The following is a 21,123-nucleotide window of genomic DNA, read 5'->3' on the forward strand; positions in this document are numbered from 1 at the left end:
ACTGGCAAGCTAATTAAAGAGGAGCAGCAGTTGCCCGCAGCGGTGACGATCGGTGGATCGAGGACCCCGAGGATTCATTAGCGAAGAGCTGGCGGATAATCTGGCTGCTCTGGGAAAGACTACAAGGACAAGACAGAAAGTTAGGTTGGCAGATGGGAGGTGCAGCGGGATAAGCGCGCAGCTCGAAGTATATGTCGAATTCGGTAACAAGCGACTGACCATGAGCCTGATAATATTACCAGGGGTAGTAGAATCGTTGGTGCTAAGATGGAGTTTACTCACACAAGTCGGCGCCGAGATCTGATGCCTGTAATACCTGTGGAAAAGTTTTCAGTGGCAGTTGCTCAAGAGCATCGAGCAATTCCTGGAGGGAGAACTGGCAGATTTCCGTACAATGAGTGGAACACTAAACGTGGCTGAGCACCAAATCACCATGAAGGACGACAAGCTTATTAACCAAAGATACTACCCCAAAAACCCCAAAGGGAAAATTAATGCGAAGGTGCACGAACTCCTACAAATGGGTTTCATCGAGCACTCAAAGAGCCCTTACAGCTCTCCCATAGTGATGTTGGAGAAAAGAACCGGCAAATGGAGATTGTGTGTCGATTTCAGGCAAATCAGCTCAAATAGCGCATACCCAATGCCACATATGACTACATCCTGGACCAACTACGAGAAGCACGGTGTATCAGCAGCGTGGACTTAAAGGGTGGGTACTGGCAAATTCCTCTGGAAGAAACAGCAGAAAGTTCACGGCGTTCACGGTGGTCACTTTTTGTGATGATTCCTTTGATTCTTTGTGGTGATTCTTTTGAGATAAATCTCTTAAGCCGAGTTTTGATTATTGATCATTGAACTCAAGGCAGGGCAGTCCGTTTATGAGAATCGAATCGAGCAGTTCAACGAAGTGAAAATTAAAGAGCAGTGAATTAATAATAAGTTCGACATATGACTATGTAATATTGAATAAGTAAAGTTAAAAAATAAAATTAAATTTTATATACAACTTCACTAAGGAGAAAGGTAATTTGCACGTGGGCCGTAGATAAAGCCGTGATAAAAAACTCATCTTGATTGAATCAATAGTGTATATTTTTTTGATTAAAAATGTTGTAAGTTTTATCCCAAATAACGGGGGACTTAAATTTTGTTGTTGGTTTTTGATTTCTTCTTTTTATACCCGTTACTCGTAGAGTAAAAGGGTATACTACATTCGTCGGGAAGTATGTCACAGGCAGAATGAAGCGTTTCCGACCCCATAAAGTATATATATTCTTGATCAGGATCACTAGCCGAGTCGATCTAGCCATGTCCGTCTGTCTGTCCGTCCGGATGAACGCTGAGATCTCGGAAACTATAAGAGCTAGGCTATTGAGATTTGGCGTGCAGATTCCTGAGCTTCTTACGCAGCGCAAGTTTGTTTCAGCAGAGTGTCGCGCCCACTCTAACGCCCACAAACCGCCCAAAACTGTGGCTCCTACAGCTTTGAAGCTAGAATAAAAATTTTAACTGAAATGTATTGTTCTCTCACGCTAACGCCCACAAACCGCCCAAGCCTGTGGCGCCCACAATTTTCATGCTAGATACAAAATTTTAACTGAAATGTATTGGTCTCGTCAATACCTATCGATTGATTCAAAAAAACTTTGCCACGCCCACTCTAACGCCCACAACGCTGAAATCTGTCTACCGCCGGTAGGTGGCGCTTTTCAATCTCGCTTTGCTGCTTCCATATCTCCATTTTCCTTTGGTCCTTTTAGCTGAGTAACGGGTATCTGATAGTCGAGGTACTCGACTATAGCGTTCTTCCTGGTTATAAACTAAATTTTTGTTAAAAACGCGATGATACAAACACATTAGACGTTACGAAGTTTTTAATAGTATTTATATTGTTCCTTAATTCTTTTTTTTAGTGGTAATCTAGGCCCCCTATGAAATGTTGAGTAAAAATGGTTCCACTAACTCTTACGGTTTGTACTGTGAGTTGATGCCCTGCATTTTTGTGTTTTTCTATACATATCGTAAGATGGATTGTACATTAAAATGAGTACGAAGCCTTATTTCGGCAAGCCGAAGATTTAATAGTTTTGCTGATAAACGAATTAGAATGTGTTTAAAATAATATACATTCAAAATGTTAAACATCGAAACATATAGAAGTGATCACATTCACAATTTTTTCTCCGTTTTATATGCTCTTACGGCAGACATTCATCTACAATGTTTATATTACACTATGCAAGGATATTAAAATTGTAATTTTAATACTTACTTGACTTAAAAGGTTTAATATAACGTCGCCCTCAATTTGCTCCAAGCAGCACAGTAATTGAGGTATCCATGGAAGCCAATAAGAGGGTGGAATGCCTGGGACATATTTTTCCAATGTACTTAAGAGAGTTTTCGTGTGGTTATCATAAGACATGAACCATAAAACTTTTGCAATATATTTTCTGGTTTTGCTTTCAATTTGATTTCTGCTTGCGTGTAAATAACATATTAATGCATTAGCAGCTAGTGAAATTTTTCTTTCTTTAAGAAAAATTTGTTCCATGTAATCGCCCCACATAGCCCAGGCTTTTGTAAGACCATCATGAAGCTGTGCAGCAGCACTAAATGATTTTCCAGCTTCTTCAGTTCGTCCAATTTGGGCAAGCAAAAGCCCTTTTAAAGCATAAAATTCAGCATTCATTTCACCAGTAAAGTATTTTAAATTGGTGGATTCAATAACTTCCAAGGCTTCGTTAATTTCATTTTTTCCAGAGGTTGAGGGCATTTGGAGGTAGCATTTTACTTGCTGCCGAATTTTCTGCATAAAAAGAGATAAAAATTTCAGAAATCTTTATAGGATAACTACAGAAACTAACTTCTGCAACGATACATGAGTTAGAGCAGTGCATAAGTCTGCAGTCTGTCGGTCTGTCAGTATTTTTCGATTACAGCTGTGATTTAACTTAAATATGTACAGTACAAATTAAACTAGAGCCGTGGCATAAAAATAATCAAATTTTTTTATTTCATTTAGTGAAAATAAAATATTTTCAGTTCGCTTTAGAAAATATGTATACTCGTAGAGTAAAAGGGCATTCTAAATTCGTCGGAATGCATGTAACAGGTAAAAGAAAGCGTTTCCGACCCCATAAAGTATACATATTCTTGATCAGGATCACTAGCCTAATCGATCTAGCCATGTCCGTCTGTCCGTATGAACGCCGAGATCACGGAAACTATAAGAGCTACAATACTGGGATTTGTCATGTAGATTCCTGAGATTTCTGCGCAGCGCAGGTTTGATTCAGCAGAGTGCCACGCCCACTCTTACGCCCACAATCCTCCTACAGTTTTGATGCTAGAATAAAAATTTTAACTGGAATGTATTGTTCTAATCAATACCTATCGATTGACCCAAAAAAGGTTTCCACGCCCACTTTAACGCCCACAAACTTCAAAAAATCGTAAGTTTGAACGCGGATATCTCGGAAACTATCAAAGGTAGAAATTTCGAATCTCAGATTTAGATTCCGTAGTCTTGAACGCAGCGCAAGTTTGTTACGCGAATATGCTTAAATTTTTTACATTTTTAATACCCGTTACTCGTAGAGCATAAGGGTATACTAGATTCTTCGGAAAGTATGTAACAGGCAGAAGGAAGCGTTTCCGACCCCATAAAGTATATATTCTTGATCAGGGTCACTAGACGAGTCGAGTTAGCCATGTCCGTCTGCTTGTCCGTCCGTATGAACGATGTGATCATATGATAATAACGCATATTCTAAGAGTCCACGCCTGCTCTAACGCCCACAAACTGCTGACAAACCTTAAAAAATGATCGCTGATATCTCGAAAACTATAAAAGCTACAATTTTTGGATTAAGCAAGTAGGTTCTAGAAATTCTTGCGCTTTATTTATTTGGATTTGGTTATAGACAGTTTCCGATTGAGTAAACAAGAATCTAAGCCAAATGCAACCTTAAATGTATACATTTTAAGAAATAAACTCTTTAAACTCTTTAAGTTCTTAAATTTAAGGTGTTAAACTGTACTAAATGCAGAATCTCTGACATTAATAATTCGCTGTTGATTTTTTTAAAGTTAAGGATATTATCAAGCTTAATAAAATTGTTCTGCAATTCAATCCTATTATTGTCCATGCCATCTTGATCTTTAAGAATTCTCTGTTTTTTTTCTAATATGGTAAAATTATGATTTAAGAATTTCGAAAAATTTGTTTTTTAATTGGACGACCATATTATTTAGGTGCCATAGGAACTATCGGAAAATTAATGAGAAACAAGAAAGGAAGTTAACTTCGGCAAGCCGAAGCTTGTATACCATTGCAGCTATAATTATTAAATTTAAAAATACAAAAAATGATATTTCCGATAGTATAAGATAATATGTCAAAAAACACCGAAGCTATAATTTGTTTCATATTATTTTTCCACCAATTTTCCGATCGTTCCTCTGGCAGCTATATGATATAGTCGTCCGATTTCGATCAAATTTAATTCGAAACTCAAAACTAATTAAAAAATGTTATTTCCATGCTTAGGAGGGTTTATGCTAAAAAACACCAAAGATATAATTTTGTTAAATTTGTTTTTCCGATTATTCCTACGGTATCTATATGATATAGTTGTCCGATCCGGCTAGTTCCGACTTATATACTACCTGCAAAAGGAAGAAGACTTTTGGGGAAGTTTCAGCCCGATTGCTTCAAAAATGAGAGTTTGCGTAGAAACGGACGGACATTCATATAGTCATGCTGATCAAGAATATATATACTTTATGGGGTCGGAAACGTCTCCTTCACTGCGTTGCAAACTTCTGACTTAAATCAATATACCCTCTGCAAGGGTATAAAAACGTCATTAGGTGACGATCCAAACTGATAATCTTTTTTGGAACAAGATATGTGGTGGCTCGTACTAATTTTAATGTACTTAACAGTCATTGCTATTCCATGTATTTGAACCGATGTAAATTTGAATTTTCAAAGGATCCAAGGCAGTTTTATAACTTTGTCAATGCTAAGCGAAAGTCTTCAGCCTTGCCATCATCAGTACGATTAAACTCTATTGAGGCATCTACGGATCCCGAAATTGCAGATTTATTTGCTGAATTCTTCCAATCTACTTATAGTTCTGTTTCTTGGTCTAATTCTAGCTACCCTAATCACTTAAACAGGGAAAATTGTATTTTTATACCCGTTACTCGTAGAGTAAAAGGGTATACTAGATTCGTCGGAAAGTATGTAACAGGCAGAAGGAAGCGTTTCCGACCCCATAAAGTATATATATTCTTGATCAGGATCACTAGCCGAGTCGATCTAGCCATGTCCGTCTGTCCGTCTGTCCGTCTGTCCGTCTGTCCGTCTGTCCGTCTGTCTGTCCGTCCGGATGAACGCTGAGATCTTGGAAACTATAAGAGCTAGGCTATTGAGATTAGGCGTGCAGATTCCTGAGCTTCTTACGCAGCGCAAGTTTGTTTCAGTAGACTGCCACGCCCACTTTTACGCCCACAAACCGCCCAAAACTGTGGCTCCTACAGCTTTGATGCTAGAATAAAAATTTTAACTGAAATGTATTGTTCTCATCAATACCTATCGATTGACCCAAAAAAAAGTTTGCCACGCCCACTTGAACGCCCACAAACCACCCACAAACTTCAAAAAATCGTAAATATGAACGCAGATATCTCGGAAAATATCAAAGATAGAGAAATGGGATTTCAGATTTAGATTCCGAAGGCTTGAGCGCAGCGCAATTTTGTCCCGCGAATATGCCACGCCCACTCTAACGCCCACAAACCGCCCAAGCCTGTGGCGCTCACAATATTCATGCTAGATAAAAATTTGTAACTGAAATGTATTGGTCTTGTCAATACCTATCGATTGATCCAAAAAAAACTTTGCCACGCCCGCTCTAACGCCCACAACGCTTAAATCTGTCTACCGCCGGTAGGTGGCGCATTTCAACCTCGCTTTTCTGCATATCTCCATTTTCCTTTGGTCCTTTTAGCTGAGTAACGGGTATCTGATAGTCGAGGTACTCGACTATAGCGTTCTTCCTTGTTTCTCCTGTAATTACCGAAAGTTCTCTCTTAAGTGACTTAGAAACTATAACGCCAACCTATTCTCCGAGGCCAGATGGACTCCCTGGGTGCGTGCTTAAGTTTTGTGCCCGAACTATTTGTAAACCCATTCTTAAACTTTTTCATTTGTCTATCTCATCATCTGTTTTTCCTACTATCTGGAAAGATTCTTTTCTTATTCCATTCCACAAAAAGGGTGCGAAGGTTAATGTTCAGAACTATAGAGGAATCTCCAAATTGTCTGCAATTCCTAAAATATTTGAACGCATTATTACGTCTCAGTTGCAACATTTGTGCTCCTCTTTAATATCGCCGTGTCAACATGGTTTTGTTAAGCGAAGATCGACCACCACTAACCTGCTCGAATTGACATCTTTTGTAATAGATGGGTTTAACGAAAAATTGCAGACAGACGCTATATATACAGATTTTAGTAAAGCCTTTGACTCTGTAAACCACTCTCTTCTTTTATTCAAATTAGATCAGCTCGGGTTTCCGAATAATCTGTTAACTTGGATTTCAAGTTATTTCAATGGTAGATCTCAGAGGGTTTTATTCAAAAACGCTGTTTCCAAGATGATCAATGTGACATCTGGAGTGCCTCAGGACAGTCATTTAGGCCCTTTGCTGTTAACTCTGTTTATAAATGATCTTCCCTCTATCGTAACTCACTCTCGTGTACTAATGTATGCTGATGATGTTAAGCTTTGTTTATCATATAATAATATTGAGTCTTGTTTCTGCTTGCAGTCAGACATTAATAAATTCCAGTAATGGTGTCAGTACAACCTTTTGAATTTAAACTATCTTAAATTCAACTTTATGAGTTACTCTCTTCAGAACATGTCCCTGGACCGAATATACTCAGTAAACGATTAAGGTGTTCTCCTAGATCCTAAACTTTTATTTGACTCCCACCTAACCTCTACTGTAAATAAAGCTATGAGTGTTTTTGGGTTTATAAAGTGTTGGTCTAAAGAATTTGATGATCCATACACTATCAAATTATTATTTACCTCCCTTGTCCGTCCTAGAATAGAATACTGTTCTTCCGTTTGGAAGTGCACATTGACCGTATAGAGTCCGTACAGAAACAATGTCTTCTTTTTACCTTATGTGGTTTGAACTGGGATCAAAACGTCAGGATGCCTTCTTACTCGAGTAGATTGCTATTAATTAATTTTCCTAGTCTAGTAAACCGTAGAACTATGCTTGGTATTATTTTTTTGAATAATCCTATCAGAGGCGATATTGATTCTGTAGATTTGGTAAGCCGCCTAACTTTCAATGTTCCTGTTAGTCTAATGCGAAACTACTATCCTATCAACTAGCCACGATGTCCATCTAATTTTAGTCAGCACGAGTCCTTTCGCGTTCTTTCTAATAATTATAACAACCTATATCATTTAATTTGTTCCTCAACCTCTATCCCTGTATTAAAAATTAAAAACTTAACTCATTTGCTTTAGTCTTGTTGATCTATGTTTTGTCCTGTCTTTATTTGTTCTATGTACCTTCCTCGCGAACTGTAATTGCCCGAAACAAAAATGGGCCCGCGCGTAACAAGCACGTGCTTGGTGTCGTTTGGGCCACTTGTTTGTACTGCTCTTAGTGCATCAACGTTCAACAATATAATGATATTCCCAAACACCGAAGCTATAATTTGTTTCATATTATTTTCACACCAATTTTCCGATGGCAGCTATATGATATAGTTGTCCGATTTTGATAAAACTAAATTCGAAATTCAGAACTAATTAAAAAATTTTATTTCCAAGCGTAGGAGGTTATATGTTAAAAAAACACCAAAGATATAGTTATTCCAATAGGAGCAATAAGATGTAGTTGTCGGATCCGAATGGTTCCGACTTATATACAACCTGCAAAAAATATACTACCTGGAAAATTTTCAGCCCGATAGCTTTAAAACTGAGAGACTAGTTTGCGTAGAATCGGACGGACAGACGGATAAGGCTAGATCGACTCGTCTAGTGATGCTGATCAAGAATATATATACTTTATGGGGTCAGAAACGTCTCCTTCACTGCGTTGCAAACTTCTGACTGAAATCATAATACCCTCTGCAAGGGTATATGTATATCAATTTTTGAAATGTAACATTTGCTTGCCGAATTTAGCATACTTTCTTGTTTTCATTAAATTGGCCATTGGGACGTAACAATTAAATTTAATTTAAAATTACCTGAAAACAATCCACAATCGGAACGGAAGGAATGGTATATATCCTGGACAATGTTTCTTGACAAACACCTGTCAAATTGTGTTTTCTAGCAATTTTTCCAAAGGAAATAATTGCTTGTGCTGATGCATGTACTCCTAGCATTGTACTTCCTTGATCTGATTGTTGCTCTAGGTGTTGTGTTATTATTTGGTAGTGATGTTGTCGCCAAGTAAATATATCACTCCAATGTGATAAGTCGTCAGAAATAATTGGTAACCGATTACGCCAGGTTTTAACAATGGCTTTCATATCGTGCAATGAATTGCTACGAGATTGGGCCAGTCCTTGGTGGATTTGACTTGCTTCATGAAGTTCCATAATTTGTTGTGAAGCTTGAAGATATGGCAGGTGTATATGTGAAACTATGTTGGGTAATCGCCGCCATTCACGAATACATAAGCTAGATGCAATCTCTACATATCTTTCTACACTGCCATTTTGCCTTTCTTCTTGGTGAAGTATATTCAAATAGCCTTTGTAAAGGTTTATTTTAAAACCATGATGTTTCAAATAACATTGTTCTGTTTTAGCTAAAGATGTTTTCATTAAATTCCAATCAGGTACGCGCCATGAACTTTCAAGAATTAAAAACATATTTTTATCTTTATTGGTTTGGGCATAGTCCAGTAGAATGTCCCACTGATTCAATTCCTTAGCACATCGCATCCAGTGCTTTTCCCACAATAATAATTCGCTATTAACATATGTATTAACGACACCGTTATTTAAATCTTGTTTAAATTTGGTCATTGCTAGGTCATAAGCACCTTGAGCTTCTTCGAAAAATCCCATTTGTTCATACGAAACCGCTATATTTGTTTCCGGATAGTTTGCAAATTTAAGCCAAAGGCCAGCCCACAGATCTTCCTCATGCATTGAAGAATACATTTTTGAAAGTGAGTCAAATATATTTTTTGATTCTTGATTATCTGAATCGGAAAAATTAAAATCCACATCTTTAGAGTTATCCTTACTTTGATTAACTGACATATCCTCTAAAACCAGGATTGCTCTGTGCCACAGGTTATGAGATTTTCCAAGGTATGCTAATAAATTAGGGGGAATATATATGGATGGCGTGCATTTAGTCAAACTCTCTACAAAAGTGTTCAGTGTACTTGGAAAGCAATCCTTTTGATTGACATTGGTTCCAGACGATAAAAAGGGTATTAATTCCTTTGTGATGTTATGCTTTTGATCTTCAGTAAATATACTCCAAATACGTGGAAATATAGATATCCAAATGCATTGAGCTAATTTCGTGTCGATATGACAAAGCTGAGAAGTAGCGACAAGCATCTGATCGGTCCTTATATTTCGATTTGCTTCCAAAAATTCAGCTTGCTTATAAACTAGTTCAACTAACGTAGCACGTCGAGTTGGTAATATTTGTAGACAATCATCTTTTCGATCAGCGGTGAATTCGAGAGTTAAATCAATATCAAACACGTCATCTTTATCATCAACACCTTGAATAATATCAAAAGATTCCGATTGAGATGATAGGAAGGACACAAACGAATTTTCTTGTGTTTCGGCTGAGTTAGCTGGAATAACTGAAGTAATGCTGGGTACTTTCAATTCTTCATTTGAACACTGAATTTGCATCATTGTATTAGCTGTTAAGATAAGCAATTCAATGCATTGCTTTATCCAATAATGGGAACCAATTGTGTCCCATGCTTGAGAACAAATAATATATAATAATCTATCGTGAAGTCTACGACGCATTGAAGAGTCTAAAATCTCAAAAAATTTGGCCCGTATATGCGGATTTTGAAATCGTAAGCCGTTCAAAAATGCTCCCTCTAGTTTGCTTGTTAATTCTGTTTGCTTAAGAATTTCATCTCTATATATAAAGTTTATAATTTCTAAGAATTGTACATTCAGTTCAATTTCATCTGTGAATTTTTTGTCAACGTTCTGCATTAGTTTTACCAGCAAAGCAGATTTTTCCCGAATAGATGGAACTTGAATCATAACATTTGGTTCTTTTGTTTTAATCCAGTCATCCATCATTTTAATTATACATTTTATAATTTTTACTTCCGAGCTTTTTTCTATAAGACTAACCAAAATTGTACCTATAAAAAGTTTTCTGATTTCCACACTCATTATAAAAATTCTATTTTTTATTAATTCTAGCGAAAGCACCAAGAGCTCTAAAGGTAATGAATTTGAATCAGGGAGTTGGCTGTTAACATTGCCGTTTATTGTATTTATATGATCCTTTGTAAGACGATTTAGAACTCTTATAAATTGAACCAAAATTCGATCGATATAATTGTGGTTATTCGTGGTGCACGCCTTTAAAATCATTAAGGCACCAAATAGCGACGACGCATTCGGTTGCGGACTCTTTTCGTAAAACGTGAGGTTTTCGCCAATCATTTTACTAACAGCACTATATAATAAATCAAGATCGTCATGTTTGTGTTGCGTGTCTGGTGGAAAAATTCCCATCATTCGTGTTAAAAACATATGCATTAATCGCACAATCCGAGTATTTTGATGAATTATACATAAGGACAAGCCTCGTTGAACTGGTCTTACAATTGATAGTAACTGGTCCTTGTTCAATATAGTAGTTAAAAATGTTAAAAAATCGATTCCAGTGCAAATGTTGTTTAAGTTGTGATGAGGAGTTTCCACTGTTGCAAGAACTTTATCAAGCCAATTAAGCTTAATATCAAAAGGTTGAGGCCAAATCTCAGGACGCATTGCCATTTTTAAAAGCATAACGCACCTGAAAATAAATTATGCAAGAAAAAATTTAATTAAATATATTAAATAAACTATCACCAGCTAATAAAACAATATATTCATAATGCTATACGAAGGCGACCATGAGTTTCTGATAAAGTTAAGTTACCTGATTTTAAAATTGACACTCATAATTCAACGCGTTTTCAGTTTGTTCTTGGGCCTACATTTTTTATATCTGTTACTCGTAAAGTAAAAGGGTACGCCAGATTCGTCGGAAGCTACCCTTCAGTTCTGCATTAGGGACGCGGTGACATGGCTCAAGGCAAAAAGCTTTTTTGTTTTTTTTTTGTGCCTAAAACGCTGTGCCGCTGTTGACGTCAGCAGAGCAGTCGGCACAGCGTAGAAGACTGCCTACGAAAACGATCGTGCAACAAAGAGAGGCAGATACTCGGAGATTTCCCTCTCTTTCTTGTCTTATAATCTGCCTGCACTCTGCGCTCGCAGAGACAAATTTCGGCCGGTCCGTCATTTTTTTTTGCGTCTCTCCGTTATGTTCGGCTAGCGACTAATATTTCGGCGAAAAAATTTTCGTAGAGCACCGACATGTGAATGCCCTAATATTTTAGGAGCATTATTGTATATCGAAAGAAACCCACTAATATTGTTTTATAAAATTAAATTATTTGATTATAGTAAAATCATGTAAATTGAATTTACTTATGTTATGTTTACTTATTATACATTTTTATTACAATATAATTTTTTAGTTTAGTTATAGAAATTAAGTCCATAAAAATTGATTTAAATATTTAAAGCATTTTAGAATTAACATTTTTAAAAAAATCACATCAAAAAATCAAGACGTATAAATTATGTAGTCGGATATTTTTCGCTTTATAAAGGGTATAGGTGCAGTGGCACGCGCCAACAACGAAGAGAAAACAAAAGAAATCAAGTAAAGGGGTGAAAAAAAGACTTGGTGCATTCTGTTTAAATGATTGAAAGCGAAGCATCCATTTTAATTGTGCGCAGCAGAGTTACTTTAATCGTTTATTTAAGTTAATATAATATAATCTGGTAAGTGCTACGTTAAGTTTAAGATGTGCATTGATCTTAGTTTAAAGTACGTACATTTTGAAGGTATTCAATGGGTTCCGTTAGCCGAAAGTGGATGACGAAATGTTCTGTGGCAAAAAAAATCCCGCAAAGGGTTTATACACAGCTCTAAAAGGTAAATATACAAATAAACAAGTAAAACGCATTTTTTAATCAAATGCCCACAATTTTTTTAGGAGCGTTGGCCAAGGATTCGGAGGACCCGGGCAAAGGTTTAAGGAAAGCGATGACCAATGTAAAAAGCCAATAACGTAACATAAAACAAGGCTTACTATAATAGTTGTCATTTAACAGATAACCTAAATATCACTTTTTAATTAAAATGAATTTAAAAGTAAATAAAAATGTATGTATTTTAAATTCTTTATTTTCATAATTTAAAACTCATAGGAAAAATTCTGATTTTCATTTTTCCAAAGGAAATCTTTGGGACGTGTCACTTGCAAGTGATTTCACAAGTGAAAACTCATGGAAAAATTCTTATTTTCACAAGTGATTTCACATGGGACGTGTCACTTGCAAGTGATTTCGCAAGTGAAAACTCATGGAAAAATTCTGATTTTCACTTGGGACGTGTCACCGGCACGTGACTGGCCATACGAAAAATGAGTATAAGGAACAAGTGAAATCCCGTAGGACTTCGAAAAATTTTCATTTGAATTTTCACTTGTGAAAATGCGGACATCCCATACAATTTTCTATACGGAGCGTCACTTGTTCTTCACTTGTGCAAGAGGACATGTCTAACGTGATTCCCAAGGTGATTCACAAGTGAAACTTGGCAATCTTTTTTTTGGGTCAATCGATAGGTATTGATAAGAACAATACATTTCAGTTAAAATCTTTATTCTAGCATCAAAACTGTAGGAGCCCCAGTTTTGGGCGGTTTGTGGGCGTTAGAGTGGGCATGGCACGCTGCTGAAACAAACTCGCGCTGCGTAAGAGTCTCAGGAATCTGCATGCCAAATCCCAATAGCCTAGCTCTTATAGTATCCGAGATCTTAGCGTTCATCGACTCATCTAGTGATGCTGATCAAGAATATATAGGGGAGAGTGGGGATAGGTGAACCACGGGGATAGATGAAGCACTACAAATATTTCACCTTCTGTCATGATTTTGTGCGCCATCTATATGTGTGTTGCTTACTTAGTCGATATCCTAACCTCACACGCACGCACAGTCGCGTCAAACGATTTTTGTCGTTTTTATCGCTAATCGAAGTTTGTATTCGCCGTTTGCAGCTTCAATTGTGACCTAACGTTTCTTGGAATAATTTTATCGTGCTTCGCCAGTGGCATTGAACTTCATAAAATTGTATTTTATCGTAAGTTGACGCAAATTATGATATTTCCACGGATAGCTCACGCAGTTTAAATATTTCATGTTTTCTTCAAATCACTTCTAATTGGCTAATGACTTGTGGGGATACATGAACCAGGAGGACTTACGAGGGTACCCAAAGGCTAAACCACGAAAACAGACGACTCGGGGAAGAAAACGAGGAAGGAGTATCATTGCTACAGACTCACCGCAGAAAAATTGATCGCGGAAAAACACAATCAGAAAACTCAAGAAAAAAAAATAAGAATAAATAGCAATATTGTAATGTTTGATTTCATGCTGTAAAGGTGCAATGTTTATATTCGAACAGAAAGAAGGCATGCACAAAGAAATAAATTACACTTTTTTTATACAATTGTAGTTTTTGTGTTATCCTGATAGGTGGTTCAACTATCCCCATAGGGTGGTTCAGGTATCCCCACGGGTGGCGATACCTGAACCATTTGAGAAAAAAATTTGGAAAGCAAATAAACTTTACAAAACAAAAGATAGTATTTTTGCATAATACTTAACATTCCTCGGCTGAGGAACTTGTGAGATGGTTCCAAGGTCGCCTAGCTGGGGCAACATACGCATCAAGTTAGCAGAACAACTTTTGATATCCAAACTTTTTTCCTATTGACAATTTGCCGTTAATTATCCGTAAATTATTCGTGAAAGAAATAAATTTGCCGCTTAATTTTTTTTTAAATTATAAGGTGTTCTACTGACTTGATATCAACTACCGACGATGCGAGTTGTTCAGCCGCATCTAAATAGTTGCTTTACACAAACCCACTCCCAACACAACACCTACCCAACTCCCCTCCCAAACAACATCTCACTCCGGGCCGGACTACGGTGTAATACGGACCGTGCCAAGGGTGAGCCTGGCTGGGGGCCCGGATCAAAAATAGCCCAGTCTCAAACGGTGTGCTCAGGGACATGGCGACCCCCTGTTCTAACTATCGCCTTACCCGGGCATCGCGGATCTCTGCCCGGGCGGACTCTTCCCCTTCTCCGCAACTCGTGGGACCAAATTATGGATCAAAAAACAGAAGACAAAAAAACAAAAAACATAGAGACGGGTACTCTTAAAAACCCATGGATAAGACGAACACTGGTTCCACCTTCCATACCAGCACGGCCCAGAAAGGGCCGCATCCCAAACTGGGGATGATGGGTGGCAGAAAGCCAACCGCAAACGCCTCCGCTACGTGCGCATCTGCGCCGAAAGCAACGGTAGGCACTGCCAAGGCGCTCGGGCCACCCGCTGGTGCTAAATATACATACGCAGAAAGGCGGACTGCCGCCCAGACTCTGCGCTCACACACCAGGAGCACCGTTGCCACGCCTTCGCCTGAATGGCTAAAGAAGGTAGAGTGGGCAAGGAAGGTGCTCCCAAACTACGGGCAGGAAAAGCCCACTCAAGCGGCGACTCAGGCGAAAAGGCAGCGATCCCTCGAACTACCCGGGCCATCGGCGAAGAGATCTAAGATCCAGCCATCGGTCTCTTTCGCCGAAATCACGAAGAATCGTGTATTACTTGTCCTGATTGACAGGGGACATCCGGAGGGCAGGATCCCCAGAAACAAGTCAACCAGGCGGTTTTGGTCCTGAACAAGGAGTCAGTAGCTCCGATCGAGACTGCTCGTGGAGTGCTGAACTTCGGGTTCAGTGCGATACACATCAAAGTGTATAAGGGCGACTCCAACGCCGCTAGCAGCTCTGCCGGCAACCCAGCCGAGCAGGTGCTTGCTGAGGAGTTGGAGGCACCTGATGGGCCGGAGGACGGCTACTCTACCGATTCGTCGCTAAGCAGAGAGATGCGTGCGCTCGGACCGGCAATCGAGGACGTGGACCTCAGCGACACAGAGGAGGCCGACGTCACTGTGGTGGAGGTTGAAGCTGTAGATGTCATTAAGACTTCTACAAATAAACCTTCACCACAGTAAAGCAGCGTCTGCTGCATTTCTGCTTCGCCTGACAGAAGGCGGAGCCGACCTAGTCCTCGTACAGGAACCTTGGGTTGTAGGAGGCAAGGTTGCTGGACTAGGAACAAAGGAATACAAGCTTATGCTTGACCCCAAAGAAGGTAAAATTCGAACCTGCATATTAGCCAAAAGGCATCTTAGTATATTTCTACTTCGCAATTACAGCAACGGAGACAACACCGCAGTAAGCCTGGAGCTGCAGAGTGGCTCTATAAGGGTTCTATCGGCCTATTTGGCCTTTGAGAAGGAAAACCCCCCAGATGCGCTGGTCAGAGGACTAGCAGAGGAATGCGAAAAGCTCAAGAACGGATTGGTAATAGGCTGTGACGCCAACGCCCATCACACCCAGTGGGGTTGCCCAAACAACAACGACAGAGGTGAGTCTCTTTTTGATTTTATTCTAAGTTCGAACCTATTCTTATGCAATAGGGGCAATGCCCCTACTTTCATAACTAACGCTTGCCAAACGATCATAGATCTAACTTTGGTATCAGATTCACTCGTAGGCGCAGTCAAAAAGTTCCTCCCCATGGAACCGTCAGAAAGCATCACAAACCCACATGAGCTGGACGAAACAGTATACAAATTCACAGAGGCATGCAACACTGCCTTCAAAGTGGCATGCCCCACAGAGAAACCAAGAGGAAGGAAAAAACCCCCCTGGTGGACCCAACAACTATCTATCCTCAGAACCAACTGCAGATGCCTGTTTAACAGAGCAAAGGCGGGAAATGAGGACAGCAACTGGCTGAACTACAAGTTTGAACTAGCCTCCTACAAAAAGGCCATTAGAAGAGCAAAACGAACGGCATGGCAGACCTTCTGCTCTGACATAGAAAAAACAACTGATGCCTCAAAGCTCAGGAAAATACTCTCTAAGACAGCCGCGCCTTTGGGCTATCTTCAAAAAGCAGATGGATCATGGTCAGACTCCAGTAAAGAGTCCTTGGACCTGCTCCTAGACGCTCACTTCCCGGGGAGCCAACAAGCAGGTCATCCACCTGAAAGAGGAGCAGGAGAGGGAATCGAAATAGATCCACTCCTATCAGACCGCAACATGAAATGGTCCATTCATAGTTTCAAACCATACAAATCACCGGGACCGGACGGAATAACACCGGCTCACATCCAGCAAGCAGGACAAATAGCCATTAACTGGTTGAAAAAAATCTTCCAATCCATCCTGGCGGTAGGAGAACTACCAACAGCATGGCAAGAAACAAAGGTGGTTTTCATTCCCAAGGCAGGGAAGGCCACTCACACCACAGCAAAGGATTTTAGGCCAATAAGCCTAACATCATTCCTGCTTAAGAGCTTTGAAAGAATGATAAGCCTACACATAAAAGCCACATTAAACCCGACACAAATATCAGAAGCACACTTGGTGGTAAACAGCATCGAGAAATCACTCAACATCAAGGAATACACACTGATCGCCTTCCTGGATATAGAGGGAACCTTCAATAACGTGCTTCCCACCGCTATAACAGAATCTCTCACAGAACTAGGGGTTGAGCCGCCAATGGTGAGGCTAATCCATAAATTGCTGATAAGCAGAATGGTCACAGCCACACTAGGGACCTCAACCCAGACTAGACTAGTGAACAGAGGCACCCCGCAAGGAGGTGTACTATCACCCCTCTTGTGGAATATCGCAGTAAATAAACTACTGCCGATTCTGGAGGGAGGAGGCTGTAAGGTCGTGGCATACGCAGACGACATCGCCATCATCTTTAATGGAAAATATCCACAAACACTTTGCGATCTTATGACCGCTAAACTTAAAATGCTATCGGAATGGACGATAGCGAACGGACTCGGGGTAAATCCCTCGAAAACAGAACTTGTTCTATTTACGAATAGGTACAAAATTCCACAACTTAACCCACCCATTTTAAACAATTGTAATCTCTCCTTTAGCGATCACGCCAGGTACTTGGGGTTAGTACTAGATAAACGCCTCAAATGGGGCTTAAACAACCAAGAGAGAACCAAAAAAGCGACCATTGCACTTTACTCCTGTAAAAAAGCAATCGGGCTAAGATGGGGCATGTCCCCAAGAATAGTTAACTGGATATACACAGCGGTAGTCAAGCCAATCCTACTGTACGGAGTGGCTCTGTGGTGGACCGCCTTACACAAACAATGCATACTGACTCCTCTAAACAAAGTACAGCGAATGGCGGCTTTGTGTATTAGTGGAGCCCTTCGAACCACCCCGAATGAAGCGCTGAATGCGATCTTGAACCTCCCTAGCCTGGACTTAGCAGGCATGGAAAGGGCCAAATCGGCAGCTATTCGACTGAGGGACACAGGGCAATGGAAAGCCCAATTATATGGCCATGCTAAAATTCTCCAGCATGATAAATCGATTCCGAAAATCACGGATCTATGCAAATCTATTGAATATAGTCACACACCCTTTGAGGCCCTGATTCCTGATAGAGAGGAATGGGAACAGGGCTGACCGGGCACGACGGACGCAATCTGTTTCTATACAGATGGCTCCAAATTAGAAGGACACGTCGGCGGAGGTGTATACTCCGAACAATTGGATATCAGGAAGTCATTCAGGCTCCCGGACCACTGTAGCGTCTTTCAGGCGGAGGTCCACGCTATAAAAGAAGCCCTAACCTGTTTAAGGAACCTTAGTCTCCAGAGAGGACACCTAAACATATATAGTGACAGCCAAGCGGCTATAAAGTCGATCTACTCGACAAACACCAACTCTCGTACAATAGCAGACTGTCGCAGATCTCTCCACGAGATGACAAATCAGTTTACTATCAGCCTAATATGGGTTCCGGGTCACCGAGACATCGTAGGCAACTGCATAGCGGATGAATTAGCCAGGCAGGGCACCACCAAGCCTCTCCTACCAGGAGAGGAAAATGTCGGTATGCCCATGGGTACTTGCAAGCTAAACATAAAAAACCACTTCAACACACTAGCCAACACCCATTGGCAAAACGCACCACAGTGTCGCATCTCTCACCAGACATGGCCTGTGATAAACAACAAAAAAACCTCGGAGTTACTCAAGCTCAGCCGCACAGAGTGTGGCATGCTGATCCGAGCTCTTACAGGCCACTGGCTTGTTGGCGCGCATGCCGGCAGGTTAAAAATAATGAGGAAGAAGTGGAAACGGTAGAACACCTTCTCTGCTTCTGCCCAGCCCTATGCAGACTCAGACTGAAACACTTAGGAAGCCCCTTCATCGACGATCTTACCGAAATATCGGAGATTAATTTCAAAAGCATAAGTGCCTTTATTAAATCTTCCGGGTGGAAGACATGCTGATCAGCTTAACACAAGCTGAAACTACTAGAAACGGGACCCTAGAGAAGGAAGAAACGAGATCATGCGGTATCACAACGGACCCATTGAGGTCTAAGTGTGTCGGACTATAGTCCGACAGCCGCCCTAACCTAACCTAACCTAATATTCCAAGGAATGTGGGCTCTTTTAGATTTCTATATACAGCAGACCCTTACGTCGAATTGTTCAGACATAATAATGCTAATAAAAAAAAGTGGTTCACCTATCCCCACTCTCCCCTATACTTTATGGGGTCGGAAACCTCTCCTTCACTGCGTTGCAAACTTCTGACTGAAATCATAATACCCTCTGCAAGGGTATTAAAAGAGTCAAGAGAGTATAAAATGTCTACCGATCAAAGGAAACAGATGTTTCAGGTAGCTGTTTAGACAGCACTTTATCACCAAGCTCAGGTATATAAAGCAAAAATTAAAGAACTCTCTGAACAGATAAATTGGTTAAAAGTCACGTCTCCCATAATCGAGGCGAGATCTCTATAATAGAAGGAATAAATTGCGATGAACCTCTAGACATCATAAAATCTATACCGGTATTTGACGGTACGCAGTGGCATATGAGGTATTTAAACGATGTTAAGGTAGTTCTAAACACTACCAACCCGTAGCTATCTTAGACTTTAATTAGACCGTAGCTGCGCAAGCATCGATGTGGGTCGAGCCGGCAGAGTCGCAGTATTGAAATAAGTGGTCAACTGCCTCGCCTTATATTGAATGATTTCTTTTATATTGTTTGACTTATTATTTGTTATTTTTACCGCACACAACCAGCCACGTACACGTTGAGATCGAAAGAGGAAGATGCTAGGAAACAGTGTGCCCAACATTCACTTATTAGGGACTTCAACCCTGCAAGCCAAAGAGCGATATTTCTATCGCCTGTCTTCCAGAAGTCACTTTTTAGTAACTTCTGCGCGATAGAAACACGATTGAGCACATTTTACGAAAACAAAATAAACATATATCCCGTAGAAGTCACTTCTAAGTCACTTCTGGACAATAGAATGAAGATACTACACATTTTACGCAAACAAAAAGGGTCGGGATCGCGAAGAAGTAACTACTGAGACACTTCTGCGCGACAGAAAGACGATAGTACACATTTTACAAAAACAAAATTAGTGGGAAAAAACACGCGATAAAAAGAGGTGGCGGTAATTTTCCGTTACCCCTTTTTTTCGGAAAATTTCTCGGGTCTTCCTTATGACCCACGCTATTGTTTTTCGCCCAAGCGTCATTTCGTTTCGCGATTTGTCTGTGGACAGTGCGGTTTTATATCAAAAATATAGCTTACAAAATACAGCTTTGTTTTTTCCAAATGTTTTTAGTTGCTTAACATATTTAATTGTCCCTCTCAACAAAGGGTGCGAAATTACGTGCTTATCGTGAGCTGTACGATTATTTAAAGCTACTTACGCATCCAACGATTCTCAACATGTTTCATTGTAAAAGGTAAAGTTTTTTAGTTTATTTTTACTTTGAGTGAACAAAAAACCATTTTTGTTTCTGTTTCTTTTAGAATAACCAAGGAATGTGGGCTCTTTTAGATTTCTATATACAGCAGACCCTTACGTCGAATTGTTCAGACATAATAATGCTAATAAAAAAAAGTGGTTCACCTATCCCCACTCTCCCCTATACCTTATGGGGTCGGAAACCTCTCCTTCACTGCGTTGCAAACTTCTGACTGAAATCATAATACCCTCTGCAAGGGTATTAAAAGAGTCAAGAGAGTATAAAATGTCTACTGATCAAAGGAAACAGATGTTTCAGGTAGCTGTTTAGACAGCACTTTATCACCAAGCTCAGGTATATAAAGCAAAAATTAAAGAACTCTCTGAACAGATAAATTGGTTAAAAGTCACGTCTCCCATAATCGAGGCGGGATCTCTATAATAGAAGGAATAAATTGCGATGAACCTCTAGACATCATAAAATCTATACCGGTATTTGACGGTACGCAGGAACAGTATATTTCGTGGCGACAATCCGCCACAGTGGCATATGAGGTATTTAAACGATGTTAAGGTAGTTCTAAACACTACCAACCCGTAGCTATCTTAGACTTTAATTAGACCGTAGCTGCGCAAGCATCGATGTGGGTCGAGCCGGCAGAGTCGCAGTATTGAAATAAGTGGTCAACTGCCTCGCCTTATATTGAATGATTTCTTTTATATTGTTTGACTTATTATTTGTTATTTTTACCGCACACAACCAGCCACGTACACGTTGAGATCGAAAGAGGAAGATGCTAGGAAACAGTGTGCCCAACATTCACTTATTAGGGACTTCAACCCTGCAAGCAAAAGAGCG

The 21,123-nt window shown here is 39.8% G+C and overlaps 1 protein-coding gene across 5 annotated transcripts in view; it reads right to left on the bottom strand.

The window, feature by feature from the left end:
- Positions 1-21,123, bottom strand: part of LOC119559607 (transcription-associated protein 1) — a 518,267-nt gene that overhangs the window by 164,267 nt on the left and 332,877 nt on the right. For all 5 annotated transcript variants that reach the window (XM_037872625.1, XM_037872623.1, XM_037872624.1 and 2 more), the window contains 2 exons: positions 8,300-11,084; positions 2,276-2,812 (listed from right to left, as the gene is read on the bottom strand). In XM_037872625.1, coding sequence (XP_037728553.1) covers positions 2,276-2,812; positions 8,300-11,084 — 3,322 coding nt within the window. The remainder of the gene's footprint in view (positions 1-2,275; positions 2,813-8,299; positions 11,085-21,123) is intronic.

Source organism: Drosophila subpulchrella, unplaced genomic scaffold, assembly GCF_014743375.2.
Source record: "Drosophila subpulchrella strain 33 F10 #4 breed RU33 unplaced genomic scaffold, RU_Dsub_v1.1 Primary Assembly Seq26, whole genome shotgun sequence".
Lineage (NCBI taxonomy): Eukaryota > Metazoa > Arthropoda > Insecta > Diptera > Drosophilidae > Drosophila > Drosophila subpulchrella.